Source organism: Marmota marmota, unplaced genomic scaffold, assembly GCF_001458135.2.
Source record: "Marmota marmota marmota unplaced genomic scaffold, marMar, whole genome shotgun sequence".
NCBI classification, from domain to species: domain Eukaryota; kingdom Metazoa; phylum Chordata; class Mammalia; order Rodentia; family Sciuridae; genus Marmota; species Marmota marmota.
In genome coordinates, this window is record NW_025999842.1 from 5,867,102 (window position 1) to 5,889,850 (window position 22,749).

Below are 22,749 nucleotides of genomic sequence, written 5' to 3' on the forward strand. Positions count from 1 at the left end.
TCCCACATATAAAAAAAAACTTAATGAGAAGCATTGTTTCATATTTGTTGCCAGTTTATTTAATATCTGGCCTAAAAGCACAAAGCAGAAAGTTTATACCTGCTTCTGTGATATAAATTCCTTTGTTTGAAGTATATGAAGAAAAATCTGCTCTCACATTGATATGTAGTTAGAAAAGCAAGGAGTAGCCAGGCACAATGGCATATGCCAGTGGTTCAGGAGGCTGAGGCAGGAGAATCACAGGTTTAAAGCCAGCCTCAACAACTTATTGAGACCCTGTCTCTAAATTTTTTTTAAAAGGCTGGGGATGTTGCTCAGTGATTAAATGCCCTGGGTTCAATGTCCAGTACCAAAAAGAAAAAAAAAAAAAAAAAAAGCAAGGAGTACTTCAATAGTATCCTTTTAAAGTTGCATATTCTTTGATATTACACCAAAATTTGAGAAACTATAGCTTTTAAAAATTATTGCGAATGGAGTCTAAAACTATCAATGAACTTTACAGATTCTGGTTTTTGTTGTTGTTTGTTTGTTTGTTTTGGTACCAGGGGTTGAACTCAAGGATACTTAACCACTAAGGCACATCCATCCCTAGCCCTTTTTATTTTTTTATTTTGAGATAGGATCTCACTAAGTTGTTAGGGCCTCACCAAGTTGCTGAGACTGGCTTTGAACTTGCAATCCTCCTGCTTCAGCCTCCCAAGCATCAGGGATTACAGACATGTGCCGCCACACCTGCCAACATACTCTGTTTCATTGAAATTCACTTGTCTATCTTGCACTTTCATTGGAACATTTACTCATATATCTGTTTGTAACATCATGATTGCTTATTTAGAAAATCCTAGTTTACAGAATTATTCAGACATTCCAAATGTGGACATATTTCATTATATAATATCAATTATACTTATTGCTGTTACTATTAATCTTGTCAGTATACATTTTAGGTATTGTGAAACTTTTGAGCCCAATAATGGAAAGCTTTCAAACCACTTCATTTCAAAACAATACAACTTCAACATAAATACAAGTTTTATAAAATTCTGAGTTTTCTCATATAATCTCAAATTTTATTGTTTGTAGCTTAATTATTTTCCTTGAAGTGACTGTATCACTTTTGAAAAATGACTGCCAAATGACCAATTCTAAATACTCATCATGTGTAGGTTAGTCATTCTTCCAGTTAAAAATGGTATTCTGTGAAAAAGTTGGTAGTTTAGTTCACAATACTTAATTTCACAAAGCTTGTCCTTGAGACAAGTATCATACTTAAGTGCTTTATGTGTATTTCACATTTCATTAAACAGAATATTAAAAGATATACTCAAGGGTCAATATTTAATGAAACAAATATTTGCTGTTTCATTAACAACATTCTTAAAGAATTATTAAAATGGCTTTTGCATGTTTATACATGCATGCTGGGGCCTTGATGATGGTAATGATGTTCACCATTGAGCTACTCAATGAGCCTACTTTGCTGTTTTTGTTTTTGACTTTACTCTAAGAATATGGCATTAAACATATGATGATTACAAGTTGGGTGAATGCTACTGTACTTTTTTTTTTATACTAAGAGTGCCAGTTGTTTAACCTACTTATTGCGTGATCAGGGCAAATGTCCACACCAAAAGCAAAAAAAAGCAAGTAACATCTTGATGTTGTTCTAAGTATGTGTAGCTTCATTGATTATGTATGAATATAAATACCTCGTTGGCTTACTGAAATGAAATAGTCTTAGAGATTCCCAAGGGCCCAGGGATACTTTGAAAGTTACATAGATCATTTGAAGATTTGTTTTCAAAGGAGTAACAATAACTGTTAATGGTATATGTTCTGTAACATCTCAGTTATTTCCAGTTCAGGAAGCATGGGGTAGGAAACAATTCACTGGTCTATGCGTCAGTGACACTAACCAGACATTTGAATTTGGCTAAGCACTTGGCCCCTGGGAAGCTCCAATCCTTGATTTATAGAGTGAATGTTAAACTAGCCAATTTCTAAATTACCTTCTAATTCAAAGATTCTATTCTAAAGTAATTATATAGTAATATTCAAAAAATTAACAGCAAAGTCATTATCTGACTTCCATATATTTTTCAACTTTTTACTCTTTTAGTTGAAGTCACATCTCCTTTCATCATTTTTTATGGCTCTGGGAAAGAGGGATAAGAATTATTTAAAATCTGGGAAAAATGAAAAAATATTAAAATTGGTTAAACCTTGATGATTGGTTGCAAAGAAGGTTCATTATATTGTTTTCTGTATTTTTGTATGTTTGAAATATTACAAGTAGAATTTTTGAAAAGAAGAAATAAAGATCATAGAATTGATGAAGGCAGTGACGTTCTAAGGAGTTAGTTGACGACACTAATTGGCATGTGATTTTCTTGTCAGTCTCCCATCTTGCTTTATTTCCCCTGTTTTGTGTTAGATTTTGCTAATTTTCCATTGTGGTTTCAGTTAAAAAACTAAACAATGATGCTTCCTAAATTTCTTCCTTTTTTCTAATCTGTAAAATGAAAGTAACAATTCCTGTGTTTGAAAGACCAAATGAAATAATGTTATATGAGAATACTTTGTACATCCTAATGCTCAGAACATTTTTTTAAGGAAGAAAAACACTGATATACTTCTATATCTTCTATATATATGATTAAATACAACCACATTTCAAACTTTTTCAGGCTACTCGACCAGATATGATCAGGATCTTGTCAGCAGCCCTTCATGTAGTACTAAGGAGGGATATGTCCCTGAACAGAAGACTTTATGCATGGCTTCTTGGTACGTATTTGATGTTTGTGGTCATATTTGGGGAAAGGTGAAAGGAGATTTGCCATTTATAAGTATTATTAAATTGTATATATGTCCCAAGTGAAAAAAACTACAAGTTTTTCTTGTAAGTGCACAATTAAAAAAAAAAAAAAAAAAAGAACTATCATTGGTGTATTATATGAAGAAATTTCAGAAGCTTCTTAGTTAAAGAGGCTATTTGAATCCATAATCAATATGATAACAAAATTTTTAAAATGTTCAAGTCATTAAAGGACTAGTAAATACCAATATCTCACATATGGTATCAGTCTCCCAATCAGGCAATAAAACATACTCTTTGATCTTCTACACTTTCTGTGAATTTTTGGCCTGTCCACACAACTTACTGCTTGGAATGAGAGCCCATAATTTTAATTATATTAGATATTGTGAGTCTTCAGTTATTTCAATCTCAGTAAAAATTTTTTTGGGGGGTGGACAGGATAATTCTGGAAGAATATTATCAAATTTATATATTGAATTGGTTTTCCTTTATTAAACTATCTAAAATGATCTCTCTTGCTGACATTGAATGGGCTACTAATTGGTAAGTGCTTAGTGCTGTTTTTGAGATATTTGCTGTTTTGGTGTTTAGTAAGCAACAGTTTTGAGAATTTCATTTTAATTCATTTTGTGATTTATTTTCATGGAGGTTTTGATAACAACGGTGCTATCATAGGACCCAGAAGCACAAGACACAGTAATCCTGAAGAACATGCCACTTACTATTTCACTACCTTTTCAAAAGAATTATTGGTCCAGGTAATAAGTGCTTTCATTGTTCTTTGCTTACTCAATAACCACTAAAGTTACTAAAAAAAAAAAAAAAAAAAAAAAAAAAATCAGACAAATCTTGCTTAATTGAATACATAGTTGAAGGGGCAGAGACAAGACTCAGATACTTCCTATGAATAATCTAATAGACTATAATGAGACTATAATGAGATAATGCTACAATAAAATCAGTAATCATAAGCTAGACTGTCATTTAAGGCCAAAGGTTTTTTGTCTCCTTATTTTGTTGTTTTCATAACTTTTAAAAGATAGTTGCATCCTCTCACCTTTCTGCCTCTGAAAGTTGGAGCTTTTCCAAAAGTAGGCTAAGACCTGTATTATTTTCTAAAAAGCCTCAGGAAATTTGGGCTGTAACAGGAATCTAAATGTGGCAAAATTGCCACTATAATGGAAAGTTAAAATGATTCATAGATTTGTTTCATATTAATTTTATTTAAGTTTTATGTATTAGAGATATCTCAAACTGAGAAAATTCATGATATCTGAAGCATTTTAATGAGGTTATATGCTGAGTTTTGAGTCACTAATGGCAAAATAATTGTGTAACAGCAGATAATGCCATGATGACAGGGCCTAGTTTGGAGATCATGATCTTAAAAAGAAACATTTTATTTGGAGGGCAAACACTCAACTCATGAATATGTCTTTCTTGATTATCTTTGACTCTTTTACTTTTTTTCCTAGAGAAAATATAACCACTGTTTTCTTCTCTCCAGAGAGATGAAAATAGCATTTTTCTTCCTGTCAGAGGAAGAAGGTATCACAAAAGCAGGAAGATATATAAATCTCCATTACATGTGGTTATATTTTAAAATATTTTTTCTTTAAAAATTTTCTGTTACTAAATGACTAGTGTACTTTTCTGTTTTAAAGGCAATGGTGGGAATCTTACAAGTGAATGGATTTGGAGAAGAGAGCACTCTAATGCAGGATCTAAAACCTTTTCGTATTTTAATCAGTTTGCTGGACAAACCTGAGCTAGGTAATATATACTGCTGCTTAAAGATGACATGTGGTAGTTTTATATTGCTTCAAAATAAAATTAAGACAAAGTTATTAGGAAAATTGCTATATTTGTTTTTATTTTTTTATTTTGAGACAGAGTCTCACTAAGTTGATTAGGACCTTACTAAGTTGCTAAGACTGTCTTTGAACTTATGGTCCTCCTGCCTTAGCCTCCTGAGTCTCTGGGATTACAAGCATGTGCCACCATACCCCACAGGAAAATTGCAGTATTTTGGGGTGGCTTTTAAATACAAGTTCTCAAATTTTTTTTTCTAAAGTTCACTCTTCAAAGTTAAGAGATTACAAGTATGCATAAGCCTGTATGTTATCATCAGACCTAGTACTTTTTGCTGCATATGTAGCAGAAGAGTCATGATTTCAAGATGTTATCTAAGTTCTTCTTAATCCTTATTAAATAACTGAAATTGAATAATTTCTGATCTATTGTAACTAACTGGTAGTTCATAAAATTCAAGGACTGAAGAAGAAATATTTTTATTATATTTCTCCTCTTCCCCACGATGCTTTTTATTCTGTTGTCCATTTCTTCACTGTATATTTGTTATATTTTAGATCTATTGGAAAGTTAATTATTATATTTGAGACAGAAATTAATAAAAATATAAGTATTATAAATAATGAAATAAGAAAGTGTGTAATTTCTTCAAATTACATACAGCTGTTTTAGCAAATATGACAAAACTCATCAAGTCTCAAAGTGAAAAATGATACTTTAAAATATAAAAATAATAAATTCAATCAATGGCTTTAGAAGGTTTACATTTTAGGTATTATAATGAAGCTGAGAAAAAATTTTAAAGGAAATTGGCATGTGTTATAGCAATAAAATTTAGCTTTATGTATTTTACAATTATTTAAGTAATAGTAGTAATGCCAGTAATATTTACTAAATAAAAAATATATTTTGGGAGCTATGCTTGTACCTTACAAAGGAGTAGCCTGATACCCCTTAATATATAAATATTTTTCCTAATTCTTAAAACTGCCTTCTAAGTTTGGTATTTATTATCCTTATTCAGAATGAGGAAACTAAAGCTCTAAGAAGTTAAATAACTTATCCAAGTAAACAGAACTATTAACTGACCAAACTAGTTGTCTTGGTTCTGTCATTTCTCTTATATGTGAATCTATACTTTAAATAGACATATGTTCCATTATTTGTTAACAAGTTTCTCAAATTGTGAAGTTAACTTTAGTCTCTGAATATAAATTTTTTAAAAATATTTGCTTTAAATCATCTTTTAATTGGGCCAATTTCCAGATAATCAAGGTTTGCCATTGCAAATTAATTACTGTCTTTAATTTGTATATTATTATTTTAGGACCTGTAATTCTAGAAGATGTTCTGATTGAAGTGTTTAGAACATTATATTCTCAATGCAAAGCAGAATTGGATCTTCAAATGGAACCACCCTTCAGCAAGGATCATGCTCAGTTAAGCAGGTAGATTACTAAAAAATTCAGCATGACATAAAAATACCCTCACTTATTAACATTGATAAAGTAGACACTACTCAGTCAATGTAACTTGAAGTACTAGTAATAACTGGTGGAACTTTATGTTTGATGAGTAAAATGAAGTTTAAAATATCACTATATTTTAGTAGTATAAAGTATCCTAATTAACTGGCCTCATTATTCAAGCAGAACTTTAAGCATGACAGTACAACCACCACATTCCAGAGTTTGCTTTTAATCACACCAGTTTAGAAAATTAGATTTAGGCAGTTAATGAACATATATTGGCTCCAAGAGATTACATTTACCAGATGCACAGGACAGTGCCACATGTCAGTTAATAAAGGAAGTTGTATCTTGCTTGGTAACCAGTCCTGGTTGTTTGTATAAGGTAGTGCCTCTTGGTGACCTGACATACTCAGGGCCGAGATTATACGATCACAAAAAGAGGAAGATGGAATAAAAAGCCACTGGATATTCACTTATTTTAAGTTTATTTCTTCTTTCAGGTAAATACATATTTTTTAATGCCTGGGACAAATAATATAATATTTGTACATCCTGTTCCCAAAGACAGTAACAGAATACATGCTGATATTCTTTTTCTTCTCTGCTTGAACAAACTACTTCTTTTCTAGTAACATCTGTCATTATAATATGACAAAAATTCTAAGGCTATACATTATTTAATTTGCATTTCATTGTTATCTCCTTTGTGTTAAGAGATACCCTAGACTTTCCTAAAGCATACTTTTATTTGCATATAAGAGCATTTTAAGACAGTTTTTTATTTCTGATGTTATAAAACCCTGTATTTTTTTATTGTTTTTTTTTTTTTTTTGTACTGGTATTGAACTAAGGGGAACTTGACCACTGCACCACATCTCCAGCCCTATTTTGTATTTTATTTACAGACAGGGTCTCACTGAGTTGCTTAGTGCCTCACTGTTGCTGAGGCTGGCTTTGAACTCGTGATCCTCCTATCTCAGCCTTCCAAGCCACTAGGATTATAGGCATGCACCTTGCAATAACCTTTATTTTAGTTAGAAAAGTTAATGATGAACCTAGCACTATATTCCATACTCTGCCTGAGAATTGATCGTGCCCAATATAGTTTTAGTCTTTTCTGCTGTCACCTACTAGTTGTATTTACAGTATCTCACTCTATAAAAACAATTTTTTAAATTGTTATAAAGGGTTAAAATATTAAATTGTTTTTATTGCTATTGCAGGAGAAAAATAGATAAGTAATAGTCTGAAGGGCTAAGGGTAGCCATTTGAAATAACAAAATGATTTTTCCTTCATTAAATTTCGATAATAATGGCTTTTTATGATAGTAGTCCTATTTGTTCTTAGTTTTCAAGGTAAGAATAATAATAAGGGTGAAACTGATCAAAATAAACTTACCCTTTCTTTCCTGAAAGATGGTGGAATGAGATGGAAATCATTACCCTAGGTACATGTATGACTGCATATATGATGTTACACTACATTGTGTACAACCAGAGAAATGAAAAGTTGTGCTGCTGTTGTGTACAGTGAATCAAAATGCATTCTGTTTTTACATATACCTAATTAAAATAAATTAACTAACTAAAAAAAGAAATTCCTAAATAGCATAGGAAAGAAGGCAAAGTTCTTCAGAATCAAGGCTGTTAAAATCAAATTACTACTGATGTGCCAAAGTTTGGTGCAAAGTTAACAGTTATGCACTTAAAAAGTTTTAAAAGAATTTCCTGTTCTTTTGTAGTTTTTATTATGCAGAGAATTATGCAAGGCTAATTTCTGATCTTGATCATACATTTGAATTATGAAAACTCAAAGTGTGAAAAATAATTACATAGAAAGTAACAGGAGTAGTAATAGATAAAAATGATTTGTTGCAATCTTTTTACTAGCACATTTTCTAGTAGCTACCTAGGAATATGTGTGCCCTAATAATATTGCACTCAAATTTAAATTTGAAAAACAAATATTAATATTTTTTAGTTTTTGTTTCTTCTCTTCTCTTTAGTAAATTAAGGGAAAACAAGAAAACAGCAGAGCTGATTAAAACTGCCAACCTTCTCTTTAATTCCTTTGAACCTTATTATATGTGGGATTACGTTGCTCGTTGGTTTGAAGAATGTTGTAGGTATGTTAAACTATTTAATAACATCCAATGCCAACATTTGATTTTTTAATTGTTCAATCTAATGATAATAATGTTCTTTTATACATTCTATTACTGAAAACTATTAATTATGTACTAGCCATAATCTGGCTCTACCATGTCACTCTAGGATATAAAAATCATTGATCATATAATCTTAGAATTAGAAAGCAGCTTAAAGATGAGATAGTCATTTATCAGTATAGATGAAAGATTTTACCTCTCTAGCCTGTAGTAAGTAATCCAGCTTTTGTTTGTCAGAGAAAGGATAGCAGGTATGCTGTTGGGAAAGTGTGCTGAAGCACACTTTGATTAAAACTCCCTTGGTCATTTCTGTATTTTTAAAGCTATAGGATTAGCCCATATTGTCCATGGTAAGCAATACCTCTTAGGATATAAAACCTAAAAAAAAAAAAAATGGTTTGAAAATTTTAGAATGCTAACAAACCAGAGTAAAATCTAACTGGATTCTAGTTTAAATCCTCTCAAAACCAGATTAACCTCTCAAGCCTCAGGGAGCACATAGTCAGAAAGTAAACATATATAATCTTTGGTTTAAGAGTCTTTCAAGATATAAATGTTACTGTTATTTGTGAATTTCTTTAATGACTTCTAAGGTTGTTTGCTTTCACATTTGGCAGAGTTGAACACCCAGTGAAAAGCATTGTAGTAGGCATATAGATAATCCTCCTTTAAAGATCTTATTATGGGTCAAGTAAGAAATGCACATGTATATTCCTAGTATTAAACTAAAATTTTTAAATGCCTCAGATTAAAATATAGAAATGCAGGGAATTATGAATATATTTTTATCACCTGACCTTACCCTAGGTTTTTACCTTCTATGTTCACAAACATACATCCACCCTTCTGTTTATTTCTGTGTTCACAGACACATATCCATGCATCTTGAGCTAACAGACACATATCCATGCATCTTGAGCTAACATGAACTACTCACTGAACGCACATTACCTTTTATGAAGCTGAATTTTTTTTGCTATTCTTTATAAATATTCTGCCCTCTTCACCCATTGCTAAAGTCCTACACAGAAGTCACCTACCTTTCAATAGCCTTCCTTGACTGCCTCACATCACCCATCAGAATCAACTACTCCCGCAATGTTGACGTAGTCATTTGTCTGTGTGCTTATATTTCTTACTGCTCAGGGACTATATCATATTCTTTGTATCTTCGGAGTATAGGGCAATGTATGGTAATATAGGATTAATATCATTTAATATGAATGTTTGTTGGAGGAATGATCTCTACTACTTGGATAAGAAGAGACTTCCTGGAAGTGGTAACATCTATTCTCAGACCTGAAAAGATAGATACACTCTAGATGTGAGAGAACGAAGTTGGGGAGGATAGTAGTCCAGGAGGACAAAATGGTTTAAACAAAGGCCCTAATTTTAGACATCAACTAGCAAATAATTCATTTTTAACTAGGAGATGATGTCTATAGTGGGGGCAATGGTAAATAAGTTCCCAAAAGTAAGATCCATCCAGAATACTGGAAAGTACAGGATAGGAGTTTCAGTTAGGACTAGGAATCTTGCTTTGAGAATTCTCCACAGAGGTACAGTAATGTCCTGTAAAAGGGAAAAGAGAATATGTCATAACCAGAGCATTACAATTACCATGCATGACCCATTTTTTACTTGGCCCTCATTAGAAAGACATTGATATTGTCCATGTATTATATCACTTGATACTACACTTGATAAAGTGAATTTTGTCCTTTTAGGAGGACACTGCACGCCAGACTTCAGATTGGGCCTGGAGATAGTAGTGAGTCATCTGAGTTACAACTGACCAATTTCTGCTTACTGGTGGATTTTTTGTTGGATATAGTTTCTTTGGTAAGACCACCTTGGTAACAAGATATCAAGGAAATCTAAAAACATAGTCCAGATATTTCATGTTGGAGATAAAATCTCATCTTCAAATAAATCTCATCATTTTTTTTTCTTCTTTATGGTGCTGAGTTTAACCCAGGACCTAATGTATGCTAGGCACGTGCTCTACCACTGAGCTATTTCTCCAGCCTCAAATAAATTTTATCTTTAAAATTAAATTGATTTTCTTCCCTTGTATATAGTTTTTTTCATAAAATTGTCAAGTATTTTGTCCTCTGATGTGTATATATGTATATAAAATACATGGAATATACTTTCTAACTGCATGTTATAAAATCTTAACTGTTCAGTATGTGGTAATGTAATGCTGCATTTGTATTCATTAATGGTTCTTTCTATTAAATGAAGACTGTTGGAAATCTTTTCCCCTTATGTTTTCTCTCCTCAATTTTTTGCTTTCTCATTTTGAAGCCTACTAGAAGTATGAGGGTGCTGTGTCAGGTATGACATTCAGCCTGTTTTGTTTTTAACTGATTCTATTCACTTTTGTTATAAGTTCAATAATATAGCAGATAAAACTGGGGTTATTTTATAATATATGCTTTGAAATACTTAAATTGAGAATTTGGGGATAGAAATTTTATGTCATCAATAATAAATTAACTATACAGTGTTAATTAAGAGCATGATATCTGTAAAATGAGTAAAATTATTGCTGAATTTGTATAGATTGAAAAATAGTATGATTTTGAAGTTATAAATTGTTTAATTATTTCTTATTTTACTTTTTTCCCCAGGAGACTTATATTGAAATCCAGACAGAACACTTGCCCCAGTTGCTGCTCAGGATGATTTCTGCCCTGACAAGCCACCTCCAAACATTGCGCTTACCTGAGCTCACAGATTCTCTCAGGCTGTGCTCAAAGATTCTTAGCAAAGTCCAACCTCCACTGTTATCTGCTGGCACTGGAGGTGTGTTGCAATTTGCAAATGGGCAGAATACGGTCAAAGAATGGGAAGACAAAAAGGTAATTCTAGCTGTTTTTTTGGTTATTAGACCAGTTATACTTCTTCAAAACAGAAGTTTCTGAGTTAAATCATTTTTACACAAGCATTTAACAGTGATGTCTTCTTAGACCCAAGAGCTATAGCAATAGAACATTTTGTAGGCCTTTTAAAAAAAAATCTGTATTAGTATTTTCCAGTAGAAGTGGTCATGTATATGTAATTCATATACATGTTTTTAATATCTAAATTATTAATGCTAAAATTTAAATAAAATTTCAAATTTAATTCCTTATTCAAACTAGCCACTTTTTACATTGTCAGTAGTTATACATGGCTACAGGCTACCAAATTGGATAACCAATCTATATGTAAACTATACTATTCATTTTCACTTGCATCAGTCTTATCATCATCCTCTTAAAATTTAGATGGTTAGTCTTCTCAGTCATCCAGATGTTTAATACTTTCTTAATGAAACTGAGTAGAATATTATAATAATTTTAATGTCTTACCAGTAATAAACAACTCTGAAACACTTAGGAAAAAATCAATAATTTAAAAGTTTTCCATAATAACATTAAAATTGTTAGTAAACATGAATGAAAACATTCAACTGAATTATATAATAATGATTACATTGAATTTAAGCACAGTGGCAGTCCCTTAAAACAAAGATTTGAAAATTTCTAGAGTATCAAGTTTATTGCCTACATCCTAGGTTTATTTAATTGACCTTACTTTTTTTTTTTTTTTTCCTTTAGTTGCTTTTTTTCCCCTAGGCAGGCAAAATATATTTTAGGATGATGTCATGCAAACTTTCCCACCAGGAATTAATCCTAAACTTTTTTTCTTGGTCCATTTCATATGTGAAATGAAATTACCAAGCTTTTGGTCAATTTAAATGTACTATAGGATTATCCTATAGAAACTTAAACCAGTTTGTCTTATTTTCTTTAAAGCCTGATCATTAAAATATATATATATATATATATATATATATCGTCTATACCATTGCTGGAAATTTATTTTATTGCACTTTTTCCTTAAATTATGCTGCTGAGATTTTCTTAGAAATAAAACTAAATTAGGTGTTAACTAATTTTGAGACTTTGGTTTTCATTTGAATGAAATTAATGAGAGTAAGAGAAGGAAGACCCTCAGCATTCTTTCAATAGCATATTCAAATACGTGAAGATTCACTATGTAGAAAATATTCAGGGGCCTTCTTAGTGTATATGAGTAAGGTAAATGGTAACATCTACTCATATTAAATGAAGGACAGTTAAATAATATATTTTTTTAAATTATAAAGTGTCATTAACCCTATTAGAGTATGCCTTTCCCCATCTATGGTTTTCTCCTCTGCCTCCAGACCATGTATTTTTTTTCATATATTTTTATTGAGTACAATATATTATCTTTGCCTGGATGTATGAAAATTGATCATACTTAAAAGCTGAAGTTGTTTGTCTATATTCCATTTTTTAATGTGTAAGTGAAGGACTGACTTTTTTAAAAAATTATAAATCTATCCAGATAAGGTGTGACATGCCTGTAATTCCAGCTACTCAGGAGGCTGAGGCAGGAGGACCACAAGTTTGAAGTCAGTCAGGGTAACTTGACAAGACTTTGTCTCAGGATAAAATTTTAAAAAGAAGAAGAGGTGTGGATGTAACTCAATGGTAGAGCACTTGCCTAGTACATGCTAAGCCCTGGATTCAATTCCCAGTATGCGGGGAAAATGATAAATCTTATTTGACTCTATGTACTTCATGCATTTTTTTTAATTATTGTACTTGATCTGTATACTCAAATACCCAAAATGTCATTGCTTTCTATTTTCAGAAAGATGTTTTATTACAAAATTATGCATATATATGAACATATGTATCTATGTAATATATTTTATACCAATCAATATAATAATTGTATGCAAGTTCAGTTAAATTTATAGCCTTGAACTAACTGAATATCATCATTTTATGACCCTTTTGTTAAGAATAATACAAAAATAATTTTACAATATTCTAAATTTTATCATTTGAGAGGGTCTTTTAAAAAATGTACATGATTTCAGATGGTCACCAAACTTTTCAATGGAGAAAATTTGGTTAGTAAGTTCTATTCTGATAGCCACCTCTAAATTTGACATTATAATAGGAAAAGTACTCTTACTCATGTGCTTTGGTGAAAAGAACATAGTTTGAATCACCTCATCTGAGCTATTCTAATAATTGCTAAGCTTATCCACTATGACTTGGGCAGGGTTTTTTCTTTTTGTTTTTAACCTTCCTGAGCCTCAGTTTTCTTACCTTTGAAACAGGGAAAACCACATTTCTTCATTCAACACTCACTCTGTTAGGCATCAGCTATCCAGTGGTGAATTAGGAAGTCTCTACAATTCTCAACCCTTTTTTTCTAGATGGGAGACACATATTAAACAAGTGATTTCACATTTAATTATTGTTATTATTAATGTATGAAGTCTAAAGAGGTAGAAATGTGGAAAATGGGGGTGACCTGCCCTAGGTTAGAGACAAATGAAAGTTTTCTTGAGAAGTATTTGAGTGAAACCCTACAGGAATTGGTAGAGTAGCGGCAAGTTAGAAAGAAGAAAACACAAGATAGAGGAAGGAACATTTGGAAAGAAAGACGTGGGCAGAAAGGAGCACTATGCAGATATGGCAATGTAGCTGTGAGGGAGATAGGGGCCAATCCTTGTAGAGCTGTTTTCATTGCAACAAGGCTTTTATTAGGAGTAATGGGAAGACATTGAAGGGAAAGTGGCATGATCAGATTTGTATATTAGAAAAATTGCTGTGGACTGGGGTTGTGGCTGAGAGGTAGAGCGCTTGCCTAGCATACATGAGGCACTGGGTTTGATCCTCAGCACCACATAAAATAAAATAAAGATATGTGTCCACTTATAACTACATATTTAAAAAGAAAAATTGCTGTGGTTACAGTGAGCATCTGAGAAACAAAAATGATGTGGGGAAACCTGAAGTAGCACAGGTGAAAGGTAGTGGTAACTTGTGCTAATAAGATGGGAGAGTGAAGAAAGAAATGGATGGATTAGCAATATATTTGGGAAGACAAAACAAAAAGACTTAGTGGTATATTTTAAGGATAATGAGTGATCACTAACATTTTCTGAGCGTTTGCTAAGACCTAGGCATTGTAAAAAGTATACATTATTGTCATCTCAATTATAGTGGTCTTCCTTACCTACAGTTGCCCTTGCCAGCTTTTCACTTACACATGGTCAACAAGAGTCTTAATATATTAAATGGAAGATTCCTGAAATAAAATCCATACATAAGTGAAGCATTCATACCCTAACATTGGATCACATTGCCTACATCATTCATCTCACTGCATCTCATCACGTAGGCATTGTATCATGTCATATCATCACAAAAAGAATAAGTACAGAAGATATTTTGAAACCACATTCACATAACTTTTATCAGTTTATTGTTGCTCTGTTACATGATTAGTTATTGTTTATATCTTACCATGCCTAACTTATAATTTAATGCTATCATAGTCTGTATAGGAAATATCATAGTATAAATAAGGTTCAGTACTATTCATGGTTTCAGGAATCCACTGGGGATCTTGGGACATATCCCCCACGGATAAGGAGGGACTACACAGATTAGGAAATGGAGGTTTGGAGAGGTTAATAACTTGCTAAGAATCATATAGCTAGTGAGTGTCAAAGGCCCAGCTGACATGGAGCCCACACCTATCGCTATTATACTGATGTGGAAGTGGGGGAGTAAGAAAGGGGAGCAGAGATGGAAGAGGTACAAAAAATGACTCCTAGGTTTCTATCTTAATGGCTTTCATGAGCAGTAGTGTCATTAACTGAAGCAGGGAACATTGGGTAAGACAGCTTTGAGCAACAGAGCACTGAATTCACATATTAATAAGACTGCTTTTTAATAATCTTATTCAAATTATTCTCTAGCATAAAATTACCCAAGAAAGTCATGATATGCACAACTTTGTTTAAACTAAATGAGAAACTACATTTGATTATACTTATCCTTATTAACAAGGAAAAGGTTAATGCATTCCAGCTCTACTCCAAGAACTGGTTCATTTGTTCATTTGTCCTCTTTCCCTCTAGATTATAAACTATTCATTTTATTGCTACTATCTAATACAGTATCTGGCATATCTCATAAGTTCAATAACTAGTCACTAGAAGAATACAAAATTAATAGCAAACATTTAATTAGTACTTCATACTTTTCAACAAATGTTCACATTCACATGTTCTTGAACAGATAACCTATTAGATTTTATTTCTAATTTTTTTTCACCTTTATTTTGTTTATTTACTTTTATGTGATGCTCAAGATCAAACCCAGTGCATCACACATGCTAGGCAAGTGTTCTACCACTGAGCTACAGCCCCAGCCCCTTATTTCTAATTTTATTTTTTAACTTTACATGCCTCATTCTTTGCATTGTTTTGACATTAGGATGGTAATTTCATGAAGTAGATTAACTGCATTGTTTTTTTGTTTGTTTGTTTGAAATATATGTATTTTAGTTAATTGTTGAATGTGGTTACATCAAACTCTAAAATATCCAGCAGTTCCAGTTGCAAAAACATACCCATTCAAAAATGTAATAACATCATTGGAAAAAGTCCAATAATAAACAGTTGCTAAATTACTTGCATTTTAATCAACACACATATAAAGGATGTATTCGTAAATTGTCATTTACCAGAAAAACCAAAGGTGTATTTGATTGATTGCTGACTCACTTTAAACAGAACTAGGCAGCATGATAAGCTAAGAGTGCTCATGAACTATTTATTTATTTATTACATGACAATAGCGGAATGCATTACAATTATATTTATCCATTCACAACATCATTTTTCATAACTCTATATATAAAGTATGTTCACGCCAAATTATGCCATTATACAAGAGCTCTCATTATTATTATTTTTTTTTTCTTTACAATTCTTTCTAGATAGGGAATAGGGGTAGGAGGGAAAGGGAGTGAGAAGGAGAATAGCATGGATGGTGGAAGGAGACCCTCATCATTATACAAAATACATGTATGAAGATGTGAATTTGGTGTCAACATACCTTATATACAATTAGAGATATGATAAATTATGATATAAAAATGCATTGTTATTTGGAAACAAGGATACGGATCCTAAGGATCGGTGCATATATGTATTTTTGACCTCAAGAAACTGACCTTATGATATGCATACAATTAATAATAAATACTTGGCAAATGAATATATATAATGTATTTATTAGAGCCCTATCAGTATTTCCTATTATCATAAACATATACGTCAATATAGGAACTGCATTAAGATTCAATAGAATGCAAATTAAATTGTAAGTAGTCTAAAACTTCTCTCAAAAGGTGGCCATTCCTTGGGCTGGGATTGTAGCATAGTGATAGAGCACTTGCCTATCATGTGTGAGACACTGGGTTCGATTCTCAGTACTGCTTTTATTTTAAATAAATAAATAAATACTGCTATTATTTATTATAAATAAACAAAACAATAAAACTAAGTTCTATCAACAACTAAAAACAAAAAATTTTTTAAAAAGGTGGCTGTTTCTAATTCCTGATATATGCATGTACCTACTCAGACTTTTGTTTTTAAAAAATCTCTACCAGGTATCATCAGTTGCTCTGGAAAATCCTACTGAAGTGTTTGAAGATGGAGAAAATCCACCAAGTAGTCGATCATCAGAAAGTGGCTTCACTGAGTTTATACAATATCAAGCAGATAGAACTGATGACATTGACAGGGAACTAAGTGAAGGGCAGGGGACATCTACCATCCCAGTTGGTAGCACATCTTCTGAGACAGAAACAGCATCCACTGTGGGATCTGAAGAAACCATCATCCATCCTCCTTCCACAGTCACTCAGGGCACAGCACCCCAAAGTGGGAAGACAGCCCAAAAGACTGCAATGCAATGCTGCTTGGAGTATGTCCAACAGTTTCTTACCAGACTTATCAACCTCTATATTATTCAGAGTAACTCTTTTCCTCAGGCTTTGGCTACAGAGCATCAAGGGGATCTTAGTCAAACACAAGGAGAAACTTCAAAATGGGACAGGGATTCACAAGGAGATGTAAGAGAGAGAAACATAAGTAAACAAAAAACTTCAAAAGAATACCTTTCTGCCTTCCTTGCTGCCTGTCAGCTTTTCCTAGAGTGTTCAAGTTTCCCAGTTTACATTGCTGAGGGGAACCATACATCAGAGTTACGTTCTGAAAAGCTGGAGACTGGTAAGATTACCTATATTTCAGTATTTCTGTAGCATGCTATTTATATGTAAGAACAACTCAGATATTAAAACTGGAAATTCTTAGCCAGTTAATTTTTTAACAATATCATATTAATTTATAAATCTTTTAAATGAAATACAGTCACAGTGGGGAAATTACTGTTAGAAATTTTTGTGATTTTGATGACTTTCACAGTTTGCTTGCAGGTGAGTAGAAGTTAAAAAGGAAATCTCTGGAGAAACATAATGTAACATTGGATGATTCATTGGTTTCCTTTATTATGGCAGCATTATGTATGTTTACCTTTATTTAAATTTTTATATATACACACATAGTACAGCGTGTACTAGATAATATGTTTTGATAAATAGACTTCTCAGATAGGAAAATAGATTTAAGTCTGGGCATGAGAAAAATATACATTGAAAAAAAATAGTTGATGGAATTCTTGTTGCTGCTTTCTTTTTTTAAAGCTCTAAACTAAGTGAGAAATCTTAATTTTATTAACAAATCAAGGGCTAAAGGTAGGAAATATGGTTGCTTTGGGTTTTTTTTTTTTTTTGTTTTTTTTTTTTTTGGAAATTAGAGTATGTGTGAAATGTTCAATGTGGTGAACTAATTTTTTCATCTTTTGTTTCAGACTATGAGCATGTACAGCCTCCTCAGTGGCTCCAGACTCTCATGAATGCTTGTAGCCAAGCAAGTGATTTCAGTGTTCAGAGTGTTGCTGTTTCACTAGTTATGGACCTGGTAGGACTGACTCAATCTGTGGCCATGGTCACTGGGGAAAATATCAACAGCATGGAGCCTGCACAACCTTTAAGTCCAAACCAGGGAAGAGTAGCTGTGGTTATTAGACCCCCCCTCACTCAGGGCAATCTGAGGTACATAGCTGAGAAGACTGAATTTTTCAAGGTAAATTTTAAATAAATACTATTGTATGTGACTAAGATAATCACTATATGTAGTTCAGTGAAGCCATGGAGGAAATAATTTTAACTAAAAGGGAGAAAAGTTAATTTATATAGTAGAACTTATTTCCAGATTAAGTGGTTGTGACACTTTTTACTTTCCATAGAGTCAAAACCTCATCTCTCTAAAACTCCCATGGAAAGTTTTTCTGACTCTCCATTTTGCCTACTTATCATCTGTGATATATAATGTCATTCAGAAAATAATGCAGTATTTCATTTCTACCACAATAATATAAATGGTATTTTCTACATAGAATATATGTAGGTTTGGAATATATTACATATTAAGCAGGTATAATTTTATGAATAAAAGTTTTCAATATCTGATTTCAAGTCATTGTGCTCCTCTAGATATTTCCTTCTGCTAGATTAAAGTTGATTTCTATAACATTGTGAACTCTAAATATTCTTGGATTTTTGTTAATATTGTTATAAATTAAGTACTGCATAACACACATAACCTTAGATGGATATGACTTACTTTATAAAATCTCTGGACTGGTGATATAGCTCAATGATAGAGCACTTGCCCAGCATGTACAAGGCCCTGGTTTCTATCCCCAGCACTTCAAGACAAAAATAAAATAATTCTTAAGGAGTTTGGATTATTTGACCATGAAGTATGTTTCACTCTGTAACATTCAGTCATAAAAATTAAATTGCGTTCCACATTACATTTGTATCCTAGTAAAGAGAATATATTTTAGCCTTACTTTACTAAATATCATGAGAATAGTGAAATGGGGTCTTATCTGCTTTCTACAAAAAGTTCTTATTACATTTCTGATGTTAAAAGAAATATTATTAAAGGACCATCATGAAAAGTTCTAAGGGTTTAGGTGATCAGAAAGTGGTTAGGTGAATGGCTTTATTTTAAATCTTATCCAAGTGCGCAGTATTAAATACCTTCCAATGAAGTGTGGTGACATATGCCTATAATCCCAGTGACTTATGGACCAACCTGAAGCAGGAAGATCATAAGTTCGAAGCCAGCTGGTGCAGGTGGGAGGGTGCTTTTCAGGTCTGGTAGTTAAGAGACCAGTTATTAGTTTATACCTAATGGGAAATGTTTACTAAATAGGTTTTCCTTTTTTTAAGTATATTTTTAGTTGTAGATGGACACAATACATTTATTTTTATTTATTTATTTTTATGTGGTGCTGAAGATCAAACCCAGGGCCTCACATGTGGTAGGCAAGTGCTCTACCACTGAGCTACAACCCCAGCCCATCTTTATGATTTTGTAATGGTCACTTTTATATCTTTCTATAGCATGTAGCACTGACATTGTGGGACCAGCTAGGAGATGGTACACCTCAGCACCACCAGAAGAGTGTGGAACTTTTTTATCAATTGCATAACTTGGTTCCTTCTTCTAGCATCTGTGAGGATGTTATAAGTCAGCAGTTAACCCATAAAGATAAGGTAAATCCTGCTCTTCTTAACACTGTGCACTGCATGTGCATACACACACACACACACACACACACACACATTATACCAAAAGGTAAGTTAAGAAAGTAAGGAAACACTCTAGGAAAATTATGATAGCTAGCATCTGAATAAAGGACAATACAGTTTTGTTCTGAGTCATGTATTATATTTAAAATCAGTGTTTTCTGCTCTTTGAAGAGGGAAGTTCTTTATAAAAAGCATCAATAATATTAAATATTAAATAACCACAAATCAAATACTGGATTTATTTCTTGGTTCAGAACATCACTGTGGGTAATGATGACTAAAGCTATTGCTGGTCTAAGTTCTAGGATAATTTAAAGAAGAATTAGTGACTTCAGTTATGGAATGTAGATACACATTATTTCATTTCATGAATATTAATGTTATGTTTATAAGGTATATGTTGTTTATGTGCCAATATGTGAGATTATGTTATTTGCATTATAAAAATAAGAATTACATGTCCTAATGTATATGTAGTAATACATAAGTCAGTTAAGATGACTGGTTTATGGGTGGACCTAGGAGTATAAATCATTCTGATTAACATCTTCAGGGTAATTTAATGAAGTTTGTGGTCATCCTATGCTACTCTGTCATATAAATTTAATTTTATTGAATAACTTTTAGAAGTGGATTGCCCTAATTTTTTTTTGTTTGTTTAAAAAACTTAAGCTTCCTAGTGAATTTGAATGGGTCACATTTAAAAAGTGCACTATATTGAGTAAATGAAGGATTTAACTGGGGTAAAAATAGTGAATGAAGCAGTAAATTACAGGAATTTTAAAAAGTGTTAAAATTATATTTCTGCTTTACTATATTCTTTCAAAATTTTTCAGAAATAAAATTTTAAGAAAAATGCTGGGTGTTTTTTGTTTTGAGAGGAGGGACTTGGTTTAATATTTCTGTATACATACAAGTATTTTTCTACTTCATAAAAGTTTCTACTTCATAAAAGTGTAATCAAAGTTTATGTAGAGTGTATTTGAGCACTGTAAACATTGAACACAATGTTCCTGAAATTAATGTCTTTAAAACAATAAAATAATTTAATCTCCCATATTCGTCCTTAGAAAATAAGGATGGAAGCACATGCAAAGTTTGCAGTTCTTTGGCATCTAACAAGGGATCTCCATATAAATAAGTCATCTTTTGCACGTTCTTTTGACAGGTTGGTTACATTTTATTTTCAGATTTTACAGTCAGATATCTTGTTGTCTCTTATTGAATGCTCTATTTTGGAATAGAAGAAGATAGAAATTTGCAAATTTTGTAAACAGAATTTATTAGGTATTTTGAAAAATCTAAGCTATATTATTAAAATGTATGGCAGTCTCAGTTACCCACCAGATTTTCCCTTCCTAGTTGTAGATTTTTTAAGCATCCCTTCTTTTCATTGGACCATTATCAAGTCCCAACTATGTATCAGGCACCATTCTAGTTGCCAGGGATAACAGCCTTCTTGAGCCTATAGTCACATTCAGTGAAATTGCATATAAATAGTATATTGTTTGTTTCTCAAGCAATTATCCTCAATCTCCTGCATGAACTGGACTAATTAAAATCTATGAATGAGGGCTGAGGATGTGGCTCAGCAGTAGTGCGCTCGCCTGGCATGCGTGCGGCCAGGGTTCGATCCTCAGCACCACATACAAACAAAGATGTTGTGTCCGCCGAGAACTAAAAAATAATTATTAAAAAAATTCTCTCTCTCTCTCTAAAATAAAATAAAATAAAATAAAATCTATGAATGAAAACACTGACACACCACTTCTATGGATTGTGTAGTTACCTGAGAGTATTTTTGCTCACACAATAACTTCCAAGGAACTACCATGTATTATCATAAAATAGTCTTACCTGAAGGTCTCACAGAGTGGCCACAAACCCAACTATTCTGAAAACCTAGCTTAGGATCCAGTGTGTGTTCTGTGCACATTAGTTCAACTGGTGCTTTTTCAATCAGCATCACCATTTTTAAATGATCTACTATTGAACTATATATTGAAACCCCTATAGTTAACTAAGCCTTGATCTAGGTTCTTTACAAATAACCATCTCTACCCTGACAACTACCTCTCCTCACCTTACAAATAAGGTGATGTAGGCCCAGAGAAATTAAATTGCTTGTCCAGAGGTACACAAGATATTCAGTGTTGAGTTGTTTATTTCCTTGAATTAAGCATTTTAATTTTGACTCTGAAGAGAATGGGAGTGGCATAGCACTGACTAGCATGTAAATAATGATGACTTGCAGAAGCTTCAGTACTTGTTAATATGATGCTTAAAAAAAGACTAATTAAATATAGTTTTTCTATTCTTTAGACTTTATGTTATGAAAGTAATAAAAAAGTAGTAAAACACAAGCATATAATAAAGGGAAAAATTACTTTCTCCTTTTTCATTTCTGTTGAAATTAAGATTATAAAAAGGCTGTGGTCAAAATTTATCTTAAAGTGTGATTATATTAAAATAGTTAATTTAAAATAAGATATACAATTTATAATATTGCAGAAAAATTAGACTATTACAGTTAAAGGTGTTGTGTTCTTTGTTTTAATGATTGGTGTTTATTTTAGGTCATTGTTCATCATGTTAGACAGCCTTAACAGTCTTGATGGTTCTACTAGCTCTGTGGGACAAGCCTGGCTGAACCAAGTCCTACAAAGACATGATATTGCAAGAGTTTTGGAACCATTGCTATTGCTTCTGCTCCATCCAAAAACTCAGAGGGTTTCAGTGCAGCGTGTACAAGCAGAACGTTATTGGCATAAGACTCCCTGTTATTCAGGAGAAGAGAGTGAGAGTGACAAGCATTTCATGCAGAATTTTGCCTGCAGCAATGGTGAATATCACATGGAAATAGAACACCTTTATTTAGAATTTAGTTATTAAA

General features: G+C 32.3%; 1 protein-coding gene across 9 annotated transcripts in view; it reads left to right on the forward strand.

The window, feature by feature from the left end:
• The window catches only part of Dop1a (DOP1 leucine zipper like protein A), a 105,259-nt gene that overhangs the window by 46,055 nt on the left and 36,455 nt on the right, over positions 1-22,749 (forward strand). For 4 of the 9 annotated variants that reach the window (XR_007347461.1, XM_015499042.2, XM_015499033.2 and 1 more), the window contains exons 7-19: positions 2,688-2,787; positions 3,470-3,579; positions 4,486-4,594; positions 5,961-6,081; positions 8,112-8,231; positions 10,001-10,115; positions 10,584-10,613; positions 10,910-11,140; positions 16,800-17,421; positions 18,062-18,336; positions 19,668-19,820; positions 20,927-21,024; positions 22,433-22,698. Coding sequence is in view for 8 of the 9 variants with exons in the window: in XM_015499042.2 (XP_015354528.1) it covers positions 2,688-2,787; positions 3,470-3,579; positions 4,486-4,594; positions 5,961-6,081; positions 8,112-8,231; positions 10,001-10,115; positions 10,584-10,613; positions 10,910-11,140; positions 16,800-17,421; positions 18,062-18,336; positions 19,668-19,820; positions 20,927-21,024; positions 22,433-22,698 (2,350 nt within the window). In the remaining variant the exon portion in view is untranslated. The remainder of the gene's footprint in view (positions 1-2,687; positions 2,788-3,469; positions 3,580-4,485; positions 4,595-5,960; positions 6,082-8,111; positions 8,232-10,000; positions 10,116-10,583; positions 10,614-10,909; positions 11,141-16,799; positions 17,422-18,061; positions 18,337-19,667; positions 19,821-20,926; positions 21,025-22,432; positions 22,699-22,749) is intronic. The other 5 variants (XM_048802712.1, XM_048802947.1, XM_048802853.1 and 2 more) reach the window with 2 other exon arrangements.